General features: G+C 35.2%; 1 protein-coding gene, 2 long non-coding RNA genes and 1 other non-coding gene across 5 annotated transcripts; 2 read left to right on the top strand and 2 right to left on the bottom strand.

Moving 5' to 3' along the window:
* Window positions 1-2193: 2193 nt before the first annotated feature.
* LOC121794984 (protein KINESIN LIGHT CHAIN-RELATED 3-like) lies at window positions 2194-5551 on the bottom strand. 2 transcript variants are annotated; one of them, XM_042193406.1, is made up of 3 exons: window positions 5344-5551; window positions 2908-4942; window positions 2194-2693 (listed from the first exon to the last, which is right to left on the bottom strand). In XM_042193406.1, the coding sequence occupies exons 2-3, from the start codon at window positions 4872-4874 to the stop codon at window positions 2474-2476; spliced, it is 2187 nt and encodes a 728-aa protein (XP_042049340.1). In that variant the 5' UTR covers window positions 4875-4942; window positions 5344-5551; the 3' UTR covers window positions 2194-2473. The 2 variants fall into 2 exon arrangements, with proteins under 2 accessions (XP_042049340.1, XP_042049341.1); XM_042193407.1 differs by lacking the exon at window positions 5344-5551 and having other exon boundaries at window positions 2908-5300.
* A 2155-nt stretch (window positions 5552-7706) lies between these two features.
* LOC121794221 lies at window positions 7707-8608 on the top strand. The gene is made up of 3 exons (XR_006049251.1): window positions 7707-7833; window positions 8211-8254; window positions 8572-8608. It is a non-coding gene; the product is annotated as an uncharacterized LOC121794221 (long non-coding RNA).
* A 1029-nt stretch (window positions 8609-9637) lies between these two features.
* Window positions 9638-11016, top strand: LOC121795363. The gene is made up of 3 exons (XR_006049457.1): window positions 9638-9684; window positions 10204-10402; window positions 10758-11016. It is a non-coding gene; the product is annotated as an uncharacterized LOC121795363 (long non-coding RNA).
* Window positions 11017-13568: 2552 nt separating this feature from the next.
* Window positions 13569-13640, bottom strand: TRNAD-GUC. The gene has a single exon. It is a non-coding gene; the product is annotated as a tRNA-Asp (tRNA).
* Window positions 13641-17297: the final 3657 nt, after the last annotated feature.

Below are 17297 nucleotides of genomic sequence, written 5' to 3'. Positions count from 1 at the left end.
GGAAAAAATATTTTTTTTTATCATTTTTAAAAATTAAATACCGAATTTTTAATAAAAAAAATTCAAAGGCAACGGCTATGCCGTTGCCCAATCGCGTGCCGCCACGTCGCCTGCTCGCTGGCACGGACGTGCTCTTCGCAGCGAGCAGGCACGGACGGACGGACGCCGTCCGTCCACTGCTGCGCATGCTCTAAAAGAAATATGGGTAAAATAGTGTTAGTGGATTGTGCGGTCCATATCCTTAAATAGGGGTGGGAATACGGGTATCCGTGGATACCCGAACCTAAAAAACCAGGTACCCAAACTCGAAAATCATCTAAAATGTCTACCCAAAATCCGACCTGATATATTTTCGAGTACTCCAATACCCGCTCCGGGTATCCATACCCGACGTATCGGGTACCCAAATACCCGACTCTTTAAATGTGTTAATAACTAATACAAAATTTTAATTTTATATATTAATATAAATATAGAAATATTTAAACTGACTAATATATTTAATGTTGCATTTATTTTGTAGTATAAAACTACAAAAAAATAGATCACTTTTATTTTAAATTATATGATTATATTTATGGGGATTGGTTATGCAATATGTAAGTAAAATAATAAGAGTTGCGCATTTTATTAAATAAATTAGCCATGTTCTTGAAGCCCAAAATGGCTAAACCTAATTTTTAAAAAATGCTTTAAATAATAATTGGATATTTGGGTAATACCCGATACCCATTCAGGTTACCCAATAACCGATTTATCTTAAATTTCAATACCCAATCTCATATCCAATCCCATAAAATTGGATATTGGGTATCCATTAACTGGTGGATATCGGGGCGGGTACGGGTAAACCCAATACCCAATATCCGTATTCCCACCCCTATCCTTAAATAGAAATATTCAAAAGTTTTGTATTTTTAAGGGAAGACCCTAGTAATTCATTAATGTGTAAACATATTATAAAGTTGTCAGTTTTAGTGAAAGTTAAGGAATTTTAAAATAAACTTTGAGCAAAAACAATTTTCTTAAATCAAATTTAATTAGAATGGATATACTTTATAATCAAATGTACAAATTTGGGACGATTAAATGCGCTACACCATTATAAATTTATATGCACATTGCACCATAAAAGAAAACACTGCAGTTTTTGTCTATAATTATGTCTTCCTTTGACAGTATATGATGTATAACGGTAACATGTTATAAAGGGCATGTAATTACTTTACAAGCGAGTATTTATTTTTATCGAAATCATAGCATGGGTAACTTCTAGATAGGTCGATATTCTATTTTCTAAATTTTCTTTTTTCATATAAATCCATTGTATAAGACTACTTTGTTCTTGGGGCATCCGATTTTGAAATAGATGTAAGCTGTAAATTAAATTTCTCGACGAGGGAAGAAAGCAAAAGGGATATTTATATCATAGCATATCCATATCATTTAGAATTTAAAATTTAAAATTCTGAAAAATCACAAAGTGCATACACTACTTCACATAAAAAAAAAGCAAAATAAGAAAGTTGGAAAGAAGCCTCAAATTGGATTTATTAAATCCTCCTTACATCGCTTAAGGAAATAAAGTTGGCAAGAAATTAAACTTGTGCCAAAGCTCAAAACGCCTTTAATCCATGATTATTATTGCTTGTTAAACCCTCTTCTTACACCATTTTCTAGAATCTCACTAATCCTGATTCCCAATCCAAACTTAAACATTTCACTCCTTCTGCAAATTCCTCACAAACCCAATATCCATCAAAGAAATGAACAGTTTGGGGCAGGGAAAGAGATTAGGCCCACTAAGAAATTGAATTGTGAAGATAATATTGGGTCCCAAAATCTTCAACAGAGAAAGGGAATGTCAGATTTTAGCTGGAATTCATGTGGACTGAATAAGTGATCACTTCATACACACACTGCCAAGTTAAGCAATGGACAAAGTAAGAACAACATGAAACAACCAGATGCAGTTGTATTGTACCAACCAAATTCATCATCACATAATGATTGAATTATTGATGTGGGCTCCTATCCACTTCACCATTTATTGCTCTCTAAATCTTTGATAATTGAATTTCAATTGGCTCTATTTATAGTTAAACTTTGCCTTTAAATCACTTCCAAGTTTCAACAAAAAGGACTACTAGTACTAAAGGTGAAAAGCAAATTAGGCATGTTATATGATAAACATGAACAAAACCATCCCATACATTAACAATATACAAATGAACAATTGTACACCCAAAAACATGATAAAACAAATAAATAGGTACAGTAGACAACAACCACTTTTCTCACAACTACTACAGCATGATTCAATAAAATAATCAAATTCCCAACCTGTAAAATGCCATTACCAGTGCAGAATAAGAATCTAGGCCACCAAACTCAATCAAGTATACCTTTTTTTTTGGTTTTCTTTGATGTTGTATGAAAAGAAGAAAAAAATGTGTTTGTACAGCTATCTTACTCACACCTTGATGCCACCATTGCTGTTCACAGCCTTCGTGTTTTGGCTCGTATCAAGGAGTGTTTCGAGTGACCGGTTTTTCCTGTTTCGGACCCTGCCTGCCTCCTTTAGTAGCTCAGCCAGCCTCTTCTTCTCATCTTCGACATCTGGATTTGCCGTCCCGAGCTTTTCCTCCCTCATTCCCACAATAAATTCAAGAATCTCTATTGCATCATCCAATCTGTGTGAAACCAGCAAGTTTTTAGACATATTTAAGATGAAAACTAAGCATAAGAAACTTATTTCCCCATAAAACTGTGTCATAATCAATTCAACCACAGACAATCACTATTGCTTGAAAAAGATAAACGCTTTAACAAAAAGAATAAAAAATATGCTTTAATAAAATTTAGATTCTTGAAAATATATGATTAGCAGTGAGCAGAGTATATTACCTTCCAACTGCATCATAGGTTCCAGCAAGGTTACTGTAAACTCCAAGTGTATCTGGATGGTATGGTCCATATTCTTGCTCTAGAATGCTCCTTGCTTCTTCAAACAATTGAACAGCTTCGTTTATTGCATAACGCTGCACACAAGCTAAGCCCATCTGGTTCAGTGCAATGCCAAAGAAAGCTGATTTCTTCTCTCCACTAGCACGAAGCTTTGTTGTTGCGCTTTTAAAGGAGGAGTAAGATTCAGAGTAGTTTCCCAACATATAGTACAAAACTCCCATCTGAGCTTCAATGCCAGCAATCGTGTTCTGCTGACCGGGAGCATCGTTATACATCTTCAGAGCCTTCTTTAGCAGTTTCAGCGCCTGCTCAGGCTCCTCCATTGACTCATAAATGGCGGAGATATCAGTCAGGCCACTAGCAATTTCCTCAGGAGCAATCCCAGGGACGGGCTTTTCATAGATCCGGAGGGCATTCTCACAGTAGGATCTCGAGTCCCTAAACTTCCCCGTCTTGTTATATAAGTCAGCTAGACGAACAAAAACAGACGCAACAGCTGGATGGTTCTCCCCTTTGGAAGTCTTGAGAGACGTAAGTGCTTTCTGATAAGCAAAAATTGCCTCGTCATATCTGTTTAGAGAGAGATAGGTATCCCCGATGCTACTATCAACAGAAGCCACTTCTGATTCCTGCCCATTAGCCACCATAGCCATGCTTGCCAAAACAAGATGCTCGAGAGCAGCTTCATGGTCTCCCTTTGATTCACAGATCATCCCCATCAGTCTCCTATCTGCTGCCTCCTCAACAGAAGCAGGCGCTCCGTTCTCTCTATGTATGTCTAGAGCCATTTGACAAAGCTTTTGAGCTTCGTCAAATTGCATTGCTTGGATGTGAGCTTCAGCTAAATACCTACAAGTCTCACCAACTCTAGGATCATTCTCTCCAAGCACTTCTTTCTGAACATCCAAACCAGTCGTGTAGCATGAAATTGAATTCTCGCGCTGGCCCAACATAGCATAAGTATCTCCCAACTGCATATAACCAGCAAATTTAGCAAGGGCATGATCTTGCCCTTCCTCAACCACGGGAATCTCAATCGAATGCTCCAATGCTGGAATAGCATCTCCATACTGGCCCAAGCTACACTGTATGGCAGCAGTTACGTGTAAACACATGACCACATCCAAACTTGGCTTCCCATCAGCACATTTCTCAAATGACTTAGCAGCCCGCTGAGCTAGATCAAGAGCCCTCCGAGCATTATCCCCAGACGACATCAAATCCCTAGCTTGCTTTAAAAGAAAAGGCCCAAGATCAGGATTTTCCAATCCTGCCTCAGATTGATCCTCGTTTCCATTTTGCAGCTTCACACTCCCAGCAGCTGAGTTCCTCTGTTTCTTCAACAAACCACCCGGAGACGTTTTCTTAGAACTCTTCTCACTACGCCTATCAATAGGCGGTTTTGCAGGACTTTGGCTCTTTGGACTTGAACTTGATATTCCAGAAATTCCAGATTCTAACTGCAAGTGAGAAGCTTTCTTTGCATCCACAGATTGAGAATTCTCCACTGAACTATCTTTCTTCGAACCAGAATCACCATTATCCGGCCTCTGCAACTCTTCATCCTCTTCAATTATCTCCACCTCCCTCATCTCTCCTCCCACAAGATGCCTCAACTCAGAATCAATCCGTGACTCATCGCCATCAGATCCAAAACTATGCCTTGATGGTGATTGATCAGAACTCTGCATCTCACACACATTCTCATAGAGCTGGTCGATTGAGGTCTCGGCCCCCTCTTCAGCCTTTTCCCCTCCATCACCATTTCGTGGAGCTTCTGGGGCCTGCCCAGCAGCTGGAGAGTTATTCACCGCTGAATTTTCCTTACAAGAATTAGAATCTCCATCCTCATTCACCATCCCATGATTCACATCTTCATGAATCCCATCCATCACAATTCCAGGCATTATAAGGACAAATTAATATATAAATAAATAAATAGAGAATGATCTCCTCAAACACAATCAGTCACCTCCTGCAAAATTCAAACAGTCTAAGAACCTAGTTCCGATGCAAGAATTCAAGATTCTCAATAGTCACAGAACACAATCATCATCAAATTGAAAAAAAAATAGATCGAAAAACATGAATTCACAACACGTGTAGAATAAACAAGTTAAGCAGCACACTTCCAACAGATCTTAGCAGATCAGCTCAAGCTCCAAAATCAGAAATGAAGAACCTATTATTGAGAAAAGCTGTAACAAGTTGCGAACAACCATATGTAGCACTCATTTAATGTAGAACTATAAAGCACATGGTAACAGATTATTGCTAAAAATAAAAATATAAACATATCCTATAAACTGAAATGAAAATATCAAGAAAAAGAGCAAAATGTTTCACCCAAAGCATGAAAGACGATAAAGGCCATACCTTTATCAAAAACCCATGTGAGAGGTGTCTAGAGAGAGAGGAGACGAAGAAGTGGAAAAAAATCTTGTCTTTTTGGTGGGTTTTTCAAGAGTGGGACTCAACTGTGTATATAGAAAATTTCGGCGATGAGAGAGGATGGACTGAGGCGGCATTAGGTGAAGAGAGGAAGGGTATAAATGGGAATTGGTGGAGAGAAAGTGGCAGAGGTGAAAGGTCAGACGAAAGTGGAAGGCGACTTCTCCCCGACCCATCGCAACTGCCGCTTTGTTGGATAACTAGTATTCACACCCATGCTATGCACGGGGCATATAATTTTTAAATAATGAATATAAATTTGGATGAAGGAGTAGAAAATAAGAATTACAAACAATATAAACACTGATAAAACATAAATGTGATTATAAATAAAATATTCATTATAACTGATGAATTTACTCATCAACTATAGATGAAATATTTCATATTCGGCAATCAATTTTATACAGATTTAATTTATGATATAAGTAAAGTAAAAAATCTAAAACAAACTATCTCGTTTGATAATAAAAAAGGACAAAGAGTTAATAAAATAGGAGGCCGAAAAAAAACTTAATTAAACAACGTGAACTTTTGTTTAACACGACAATGAAACTAATATTTGCACAATCAAGCAAATTAATACATAAAAGAATTCAACATCAATATTTTAAAATATTATAATTTACAAATAAATACATAAGTTCAATTTAATTTCCAACACACTAAAATAATACTATAATCCACAATACATGAATTAGGTTGATCAAGAACAACCTAACTCGTAGCTATTGAACTTTGAACGAACATACCAACATTTGATAGAAAAAAATAATAGTAAGATCAAACAAAAAAAATGATTCAAGACATAATTAAATTTACCATACAACAATTTCATTAAAATGAATATAACACTTAAAATGTATTTTTGTTTTTCTCAAGCTATTATTATCTAATATAAATACATTGTATATAAAAAGGGCCAAAAAATGGTTCTTCATTCCATAAGATATCAGTCCAAATAGAGTAAAAGAATGGCCCAGCTGTAAACTTAATACCAGCCCAAATAAGAAATTGCAGCCCACACTTGGCCCTATATTTAATCCAATATAATCAAGCTAAAAGATTGTGACAAATAAATTAACTAATCTTATCTTAACAATTTTAACAATTTTATAATATAACAGAATTAAAATATGTAATGAACTAATCTTAGTTTAGTTATGCATAATTATTATTCATGATCCAGCCTAATTTATTTTTCCTTCTCTGTAAACGCCGACCCCTCCTTCCAGAAACCCTAGCGGCGCATTCATACCACCGCTTAGATCATCCTCCACCGCCACCCGTGCAAAGCTCCTCCACCGCCACCAATGAGTCCCTCATCCGCCGATTATATCCTCCTACATTCGGCTGAGTTCTTATTATCCTCAACATCAATTTCAAACCCTTCCGAAATCGCAAACATTCCGCCGCTTAGATCCTCCTCCACCGCCACCAATGAATCGCTACTTTCCTGCCACCAATGACTGCCTCATCCGCCGATTACATCCTCCTACATTCGGCTGCGTTCTGCTACCTCTCGAAAACCCTAAACGGATTTGAGCCTACACATCGACATCTTTCTCCACAAATCTACACACCAACTTCGATTTTAAAAAAAATAAAGGTAAAATTTCTGTCTTGTTTCATTCATTTTAAAGGATTCGTAATTGATTTAGATTTCCAAACTGTTCTCATAGAACACTCAATTAATTTTCTAGGCGATAGCAGATCTGTTGTCATATGGGTTTGTAACCTAACAGAGGACGTCAACTGCGAAAGGCAACTAAATTCCTGTTCCCAACTTTAGAAAAATGATTTTTGTACATGCTTTTCACATATTGGTGAAAACCTACACAGAGCTGAGAACAAAATTCGCAAGGATTCATATTTCTAGTCAAAATAGAGAACTTATATTATTGCTAAAGAAGTACCTGAACTTGAATAAGTACACTTCTCAGATGGCAAACTCTTTAAGTACTACGGATTTTTTTAATTTCTTCATTGATTCAAAGCAGATAATTGAATCCAGAACAGATTATAGTATAATATGAAGCTAATCAGAAATAAACTTTAAGAAAACAGTGAGGGATAATGGATACTGGAAATGCTGCTATTTTATAGGTGTAGAACTCCACATAAACCAAGATGACCTTTCAGTTCATCCTTGCTTAATTCCAGAACCCTAAATCTTGCAAAATGGGCTTTAAAATGGAAATTAGGTATTAATATTGGGCTTGTAACAAAAAACCAAAGTGAACAATATCTATGTCATTCTTGAAATCTTACTCATAAGTGTTTTCAACAGGATTTGCGATGCATAACTGCCTCAAATCAAAACCTGTCTCCATTGGGTTGAGAATAAGAAAAACCAAACATCGCACTCCGTCTCGCCTCCTCCACCAACGGAAATTATATCCATAACAGAGTAAGGTAACAGCTATTACCCAAAAAACTAATTTTTTTTCCACAATGCATGTTTAGATTTAAATCTGATTAGCTCATTTGTAATTCTACTATTAGGGAACACATCTACAAAAATTGCTTTGAATTTGGCGACTACTAAGAACATGCATCCAAATAAGTGTTTACCTTAATATATTTGGGAAAATCTCACTATCCATTACTAACAACAAAATGGATACACACATTTTTCATAGAGATAAAGGCAAAAAAAAAAATTGTCTAGGAGGCAACAATGTAGATAATGACAACATAGCTGTTATAAAGGAATATGAATTCATTGTGTTTATTTTAGTAATTAGCCTTGTTTATTAAAACTGATCTTTGGTTTATAAATTTACTTTTAGGTGAGAAGAAATCAGGAATCATACCACACAATCATAGAATACAGGTTCCATATCATTCTTGTCTTTAGATTTTGTTTTATAAATCATTCAAACCAGACCTTGATGATAGAGTTGGAAACTTTGTGAAGAAGATGCATTAATAATATTGGCCTTATAAAGCTTGTAAAATATGTCATGCCAAAATAGGCTTTTCAAAAAATTGTTAAGAACTTAAAAGGGAATTCCATTAATTGTTGTAGTAAGTGTGTGTGATTAGTAAGTGTGTGTGATTGGCAGATTTGATTCACTCCCTTTTTTAAAGTTGGCTTCAAGAATTAAATCTGAAATTCTGCATGTAATATTGCAATTTTTTATTGTGTAGGATTAAGGTGAATCTGATTATAAAGATACAATGATAGGCCTATACTTAGATTGCTTGAGAACTCTTCCTGGATTAGTGATAACACCAATAACATTTGTCCAATAAGAAATCAGAAATCAACCTATGTAATGAGTATTAAAAACAAACATATTACAACATAGAATTTAAAATCTTACCAAAAAAGGCTGTTTGTGAAATTTCAGGGAATGGCTTGAAAGAAAACATCATTCTAGGAAAAGCCAAATCTTTGACCTCAAAAATCTCAGTGTAGCTATTCATTACCAGCCTAAATTGGTGGTTTGTTGCTTTATTTTTTAGAGTGTTACTCTGCACACAGAAATTCTTAATATAAAAGACACCACCTTCCCTAAGTGGAGAGGCCATCTTTTTCATAATGTTATTAGTGAAAGATGCTTGGATTCTTGTCCCCTGTAATAACAAAAAGCCATTAATAATTAGTTCCATTTCTGGTAGACAATAAAAGCCTAGTTGTTTGGTAGACAAAAGATCATACCTCATTATCATGCAAAACACACTCTAGGCTGTTATCATTTTTATCCTCTGGAACTCCTTCATATCTACGGACACATCTTACTTTAATGGTGGAAGTAGTGGTTGCCTTGGAAAGATTGGTTAAGCATGTTACAAAAGGAGACATTACTTCACAATCTGCTCAAATAGATGAAAATGAAATAATGTCAGAATCTGCAATGTCCTAACAGATTAAACACTTAGTCCACTTAACATTCACATCAGCCAATAACAATATAATCTTCATTTTTGCAGAAATAGTAAAACAAAAGGTTGGTAATCTGTGGAAGCAAGCAGATGCCAAGAAGATCTATCACCAAATGGTAAAACCCTAACTGATTTGTAAACACTAATTCCACTGATTGCTTAGCCATATCATTCACAACAAAGTAACTGATTTGTAAACTGAGTGCTTATCCATATCATTCACAACAAAGTAACTGATTTGTAAACTGAGTGCTTATCCATATCATTCACAAAAACCTATAACAATGAATCCCTTTCCTTGTGCAGAAATAATGCAAGAAAGGGAGAAATAGCAGTGAGAGCAAATGGATGCCAAGAGGATCTTTCAGCAAAATGGTAAGATACTTAGATATCTAACTTAATTCCTACTGATTTTAAATGAATGAAAGAAAGAGAGCAGTACCAAAAATCGAGCTTATGGAGCCTTATAATTGTGAGAAGAAGTTGATGTAAGTTTTTAAAAGAGAGTTGCTAACTGAGCTGTAAAAAGAGTGATTAGCCATATTTATAGAGGAAGAAGACCACCCTGCACTTGTCACATGTACACCAATACATATTCCAAAAAAACAGAATGATTATGAGAACCATTCACATTTCTCAGTTAAAATATATACCAGATAATATTTTAATAAGTATTAAATATGTATAAAAACTATAAAACAGTGTTATAGATGAATTAGCAATATTAGTTAATGCATTACTCGAAATAATTATATCTCCATAAATGAGTGGCAGTTGTGACTTGGAAAACGAATTACGCAGTAAAAGAAATTAATTGAATGGTCCATTTGCCTTGCCCAATAAATGACTGTGCTGATTGGTATTTCCTCTATTTAAACTAATCTATCTTTACAGGAGTGACAATGGGATTGATTACAACCCTAAAAAGCAGCCGCCTAACACTCTCTCCAAAAGAAAAAGAAAGAGACAAAAAAGCTTCAAACAGCCTGCTACCTACACAGAGGCTGCTAAAGTTCTGAAAATGGATCCTTCCATAAGAACCTCTTCAAGTCTATAAAGGTTAGGAGAAGGCCAAAACGATGCATATCAAAAGGTAACACATTTCATAAATAATATTAGTTGCACATCAATTCGAATAAGTGTCTTAATATCATTTCTATACCAGATTACCAATCATTAAGTCCACTTCTAACAACACTACAACATTACTTTCCAGAATATTTATATCACTACTCTTCTAACATCACTACAACATTATATTAGTTCATTTCTGCCATTTTGTTAATTATACTGTCTTCCATTATATTAGTTCATTTCTGCCATTTTGTTAATTATACTGTCTTCCATTATATTAGTTCATTTCTGCCATTTACAGACACCAATATTTACATCCCCATTTGTACAAATTACATATACATAAATAATGACCTATTATTTATCTTTTTCAGGGAAAAAATGCATTGGAAACAGGTTTAATACTCTAAAAATTGCTTAGCAAGGAATATATATGAAGAGATTAAGCTCTCTCTCTCTCTCTCTCTCTTTCTCTCTCTAGTTCTATCAATCTCAAGCTCTCTCTCAATCTCTCTCTCGTCTCTCCATCTCCTGTCCTATTTTCATAATCTAATTTGTGAGTTGATGCTCTTCCCTCTTAGTTAAATTATACTAAATATCATATTTTATAAATACAAATACTACATTGGTGAACAGATGGTGTACATGCACACACTAAATAAATGGATTTATGTGTGTTTAATAATCATAGATGTATTCAAAATGTGTCACACAACCATATGAAATTTGATTAGCTACTTACAAAGTGATACTCCTAAAATGAGTAAATAACTTTGGAAACATTGGATATTTCTTGGTTGCAGTGCACCATGCCCAATCAGCATTCCTTTAACAGGCTGTTGTAAACAAATGAGTAAATAGCTTTTTATTTGTATTAAACCTTAAGCAATGTTTTTAAAAATATAAACAAAAATATCAATTAGAATTGAAAACGGCCAACCTGCTCTCCAATGAGTGTTCTTATTGAGAAATGACAAAAAGGGTAACCACAATAGCTGTAAAAATTCCCGCCAAAAAGGGTAATTATGACTTTTCAACAAACTGTCCCTTTAGATATTGATAGATTAATCACACTGTAATTCTACTTTTAGCCATTTTTGTAGTAAGATTTAATTGCAAGATTTAATCTTAGACATAATAGCTACAAATTTACACGCAAAATTTAATCTTAGATATAATAGCTAGAAATTTACACTATGTTACACTCCAAAATGCACGCAAATTGACTAATCATTAGAGTTTTACTATATTGTTTATATTCTCTCTTAGTTTTGGGTAATAATAGTTGTGATTAATATAATGATTCAACAATTCTTGAATTATAAAGTGTGATATTAGCAAAAGTGAGGCATCATTTGTCTTTATGTGATCTCAATAACTTGGTATTAGTCTATTAGAGGTATCATACAATTGTTATAACTTTTATATCAACTACTATTATCGGTATATGTATTCTTTGTTTTTTCCAATAAAAGGATATTTAATATCAAATGTTATTACTAGTAAATAAGGATAGTATTGGTTAGCTATTAGCAAATTGACAATATTATACGTCGTTGTTGCATTAATTTAAAGTATGTCGTTTGGTGAAATTCATAAAGAATGTAAAACAAGTGATAATTGTGAAGGAAATTGAAAGATACTGAGATATTGTGATAAATAAGTGTAGTGTAAACTCTGATTTTACATATAACCAAAAACTAAGTTAACTATGGCTAGACCACTTACTAAATTGGGGTAACTACTAATAAAACATGGAGATGACATGCCATTTATCAAAAGGTTGGAATGATAAGATATGATCATTGTTGGGTTTTAAATTAATTAAATTTGTACTTTAGGTTGAACTGGTTTGGAATCCAATGATAATTATGATACTCTAGAGTATAATTAAATAATAGAGTTAAGAGATCATTTTAGATTTCGGCAATGTAGGGTCACGATACACTGTCTAGACAGTGATGCATCACGTAACATGCCTTCCAAAGAGGGCAAAGCAAGTTTTCAAAAAAAAAAAGGGAGGCCAAAGCACAAAAAAGCAAATAGTTATTACATAAATTAAATAAGTCCTATAGGATAAACCTCCTATTGGGTTGATCGGCGTCCGTAGATCGGCGATCGATAAATGTCTGTCGCGGGCAAGTGCCCGACTCGCCCGCCGAGCACGACGATTGTCTCACTTTAGAGAAGATTATGAACGTTAATATTGATTTTCTTGATTAATTTATCAAATGATTACAATAACTCCTATTTATAATGCTAATAACTAACTTAATGAATAAGAAAATAAATATATAGAAAAGATATGCAAATCCTAATTTATCTAACTAATAATGCTAGTATCAAAGTCACTCAATGGCTTCAATGGAATCCCAACAAAAATATCAACGTGTATTCACTTGGACAGAAGAATACATATATAAGCATGGAACTATTCTTCTGGTAATGAAAATGATTCTCTCTTTGATTTGTATTTGCAATAAAAAATTTTGTCAATTCTCCTCATTCCCATTAAAGTGCATATTTAGTTTGCCACATCCAAGATGTCCTATTACTAAAAATAGTAACATTTTTATCTCTACTTTATTCACTCCATCTTACTATATTCTCTTCACCTAACACACAAAATAAAAGTGCATAAAATCCCGTGCCGCCCAAGGAAGGGGTCATCTTTCTTAGGAATGGGACGGAGGGAGTACTCATTTGCTTGCTGCATAAGATATTAAGTACGTAATTTTCCAAATTTCATGATCTTTACATAGTCCCCTTTGGTGATCTGTGTTAACAATATCCAGAGCAGGCGAAATTGATGAAGGCAGACATAAAACATTCACAAGACGACGCTCCCATTCAGAAAGAAAAAAAATGTGATCCGAAACTTCAGTATTCCACAAATCTTTTTAAACGTCTACAAAACAACTTCTTGTATAAATGGTCATCTAATTTGCACAACAGTTGTGCTTCTACTGATTTCCACTTTGCAATAGAGAAGTTGTGAAAGTAAATCTCCCACATCATATTCTTGAAACATGGTAGTCAAAATGGTGTATAATAAGAGGATCTTCATAAACATTTATGGGTTATAGTAAAATCGTTACTACTACTTAGTAATCTTGCCAATGCCTCCATACTTACAATCAAGATACTTACATAAATATTTAGAAAAAAGATATAAAAACAAAACACGCCGTTGCCGGGGATCGAACCCGGGTCACCCGCGTGACAGGCGGGAATACTTACCACTATACTACAACGACTTTGATGTCATGGGATTCAAGCGACTAGAATAAATATACTAATCATTGGCTAATGGAACCAAATTCTAGTGGTGTAGTTCACGCGACCAAAATCATCTCAAAAAGTCAAAATACAAATTTCTAACACCGACTATCCTTGGGCCGAAGACCCATTAAAAATCTACCTAACAAACCAAAAATATAAGGAGTATTTCTCCTAATAAAGAAGATCAACGGCCCAAATTATCTACGGAGTATTTTTCATCATAAGATCCAAATCCTCCATCTTTCAAAGCAACCAAACTTACAAGCTATTATGTGAAATCCCATTCACCATCTGTTTATGGATTTGCTGCAACTTTAAATAAGTAATACTCCACTTCTTTGTTATGAGAAGGGGAAGAAGATTTAGAATATGTAGTTTATGAATTTGTTGCAACTTCAGTATAACTTTTTGGGTTAATTGCCTATAAGTTGTTATAGAATAATTGAAAGATTTGTTATTCAAATACTAAAAGATTGGGATAATCCATAAATTTGATCAAACTCCCTAATTTTATAGACAACAAACTATATACTAGTATATTTTTTCAAAAAGAAAACGTCGATGCCCGGGGATCGAACCCACCCGCGTGACATACGGGAATACAATGACTTCAAATGATGAACTTTATTGTTTCTATTAATTATTAGTACTACTATATGATACTGACTGAAATTTAAATTACTTTTTCCCATAGTGCCAAGGTTGACTATACTTGGGCACGAAATTATTCTAATTAATTCTTACTCTACTGCATAATATCCGGAAATCAATCATGTTTACTAAGTAAAATGTCTATCAACCAATCGTAGTAGGCTAGTAGCCATTATTTAATTAAGAGTGAACTACGTAAAATGTCTCTGACGTTTCCATTTGTTGCATTCTAGACCCTTGACAAAAAAAAATATCGCACAAGATTCTGACCTTTAACATAATCACATATCATATTTTTTGGGACAATTACTAAATGCACGTATGTAATCTTCAATCCGTTGATTAACCCATATACACAATACCTCTAATAATGCATAATATACTGAGATAATGACAATTAACAGCTACATAATGCACTACCTAAACCAAATAATGCACATACGTATATTCCAATAACAACAATTTGTTAGTAATGTCTACGTACTATACCCTAGCCCCTAATCTTATTAAACCCTTAGGGAAACAAGAAACGTGTGTCAAACATCATAACATGGTACATCTTATTCGTATGCATTGCAGTTCACATATTGTGCATTATATAGTTAATAACATCCATTACTCGTGACAATTTGGTGAATTATTCGTATCGTTTTATAATTTGTTATTAATGCGTACGTACTATACCCTAGCCCCTAAGCTTATTAAACCCTTAGGGGAAACAAGAAACGTGTGTCAAACATCATAACACAGCACATCTTGTTCGTATGCATTGCAGTTCACAAATTGTGCATTATATAGTCAATTATATGCATTACTCGTTACCATGTGAAGATTACATACATGTCTACGTACTATACCCTAGCCCCTAAGCTTATTAAACCCTTAGGGGAAACAAGAAACGTGTGTCAAACATCATAACACAGCACATCTTGTTCGTATGCATTGCAGTTCACATATTGTGCATTATATAGGCAATTATATGCATTACTCGTGACCATGTGGTGCATTATTCGCAGATACCAAAATGTGGCAGTTACTTTTCCGTCAAATGTCAATAATAACCCTGTAATGCATACAACCACCTTCTATAATGCAACACGGAACCAGTTTTATAGAATTAATCTGATCCGTTGATGCCTTAGATCTAACGCGTAATATTAAGAAGGAAAAATGATCTAAGATGTGAAAAGGAGAATAACGCTCCCCTTAGATTGGATATTAAAATAAAATTAAAGGATAAAAGGTGATGTCTACAAAAGTGAAGAGCTTTATTATTAAAATGAAACTTTGATTAGACAAAAGTGCAGAGCTAATGTCTGCAAAAGTACAGGTGTGTGCAGAGTATGCCTGCACACAGCGGTAATATGACTGAAATGCCCTTCAAGGCATTTGGGTATTTTGGTCCGAAAAATGACTACAAATATACGATATGTGATTATGTTTAAGGTCAAAGTCTTGTGGCGATATTTTTTTTATTAGAGGTCTGGAATGCAACAAATAGAAACGTCAGAAACATTTTACATAGTTCCCTCTTTAATTAAAACAACACCTTTTTTAGAAGCAATATTTTAAAAACCCAACTTTAAAAATCACACCAGTTTTATTTCCTAGGCATTAATAATTTATGTTTTGAAAGTTCATACTGTTTTATTTATATCTCCTAAAATTGAAAATAAATGGTAGCAAAAACAAAGAATATAAAATGATTTATAATGTCCCCCATCGTCATTCGTCTATTTATCTACTAAGGTCATCCACAACGTTGTTCCTATACCGTTCCTACACCGTTGCTTAAACCACTATTTGAGGGCCCCATTGTACTTTTTTACTCAATTCCTTAACTAAGGAACGGAACCTGCAACCCTCTGTTCCTTAACCGTTCCTTAACCGTTCCTTAAATTACTATTCATTCAATTTCATTTTTTTTATTTCCAACTAAATTCAATTAAAAAAACACACTTTATTAAAAAACAAACACACTTTATTAAAAAACAAACACACTTTATTAAAAAACACACAACATTAAAAAAATTACAACTTAAACTTAAAAAAATAAAAAGCACACAATTAAAATCCTAAAAAAATAAAAAGCACACAATTAAAATCCTAAAAAAATAAAAGTACACAATTTTAATAATTTCATCGGCCAAAATTTGCCCAAATGTGCTCAATTAGATCCTGTTGGAGTTGGGTGTGGGCACTAGAGTCGCGTGTCCTTGCACGAATAGATAACCGTTCTTGTATAGACGGATGCGCTCCACTTCGAGGCGGACTACTTGCGGTTGAGCTTCCGGGGGATTCGTCGTCGAACCAATTTCCCGCCCCGGGTCCTTCGTCTTGGACAATCATGTTGTGCAAGATTATGCACGTATACATGATGTCGACCATGTTTTCCATGAACCACGTACGAGCCGGGGCTTTGATGATGTTGAAGCGCGCTTGGAGAACCCCGAACGCCCTCTCCACATCCTTGCGAGCAGCCTCCTGCTTCTGCGCAAAAAGAGTCTGCTTTGGGTTCGCAGACCCACTGCACGTCTTCACGAAGGTAGGCCACTTCGGGTAGATGCCATCGGCGAGATAGTACCCTATTTTATAAAGCCGGTTGTTGGCGACGAAGTTGATGGCCGGCGCTTTACCATCCAAAACTTCGGTCAAGAGGTCGGACTGGTGGAGCACGTTTACGTCGTTGTTCGACCCGGGGACCCCGAAGTACGCGTGCCAGATCCAAAGGCGGTAGTCGGCAACGGCCTCAAGTATAACAGTTGGGTGGGTGCCTTTGTGGCCGCTCGTGTACGACCTCTTCCACGCCACCGGGCAATTCTTCCATTGCCAGTGCATGCAATCGACGCTGCCGAGCATCCCAGGAAATCCGTGCACTGTTTCGTGAAGGTCGAGCAGGAACTGACAATCGGTCGTGCTTGGCCTTCGGAGAAATTCATCGGTGAAGGCTGCCCGGACGCCTTTGCAGAATTTGAGCAAGC

This window comes from Salvia splendens, chromosome 3, assembly GCF_004379255.2.
Source record: "Salvia splendens isolate huo1 chromosome 3, SspV2, whole genome shotgun sequence".
Taxonomy (NCBI): domain Eukaryota; kingdom Viridiplantae; phylum Streptophyta; class Magnoliopsida; order Lamiales; family Lamiaceae; genus Salvia; species Salvia splendens.
The sequence above is the reverse complement of the archived record's forward strand: the minus strand, read 5'-3'. Positions and strand labels throughout refer to the sequence as shown.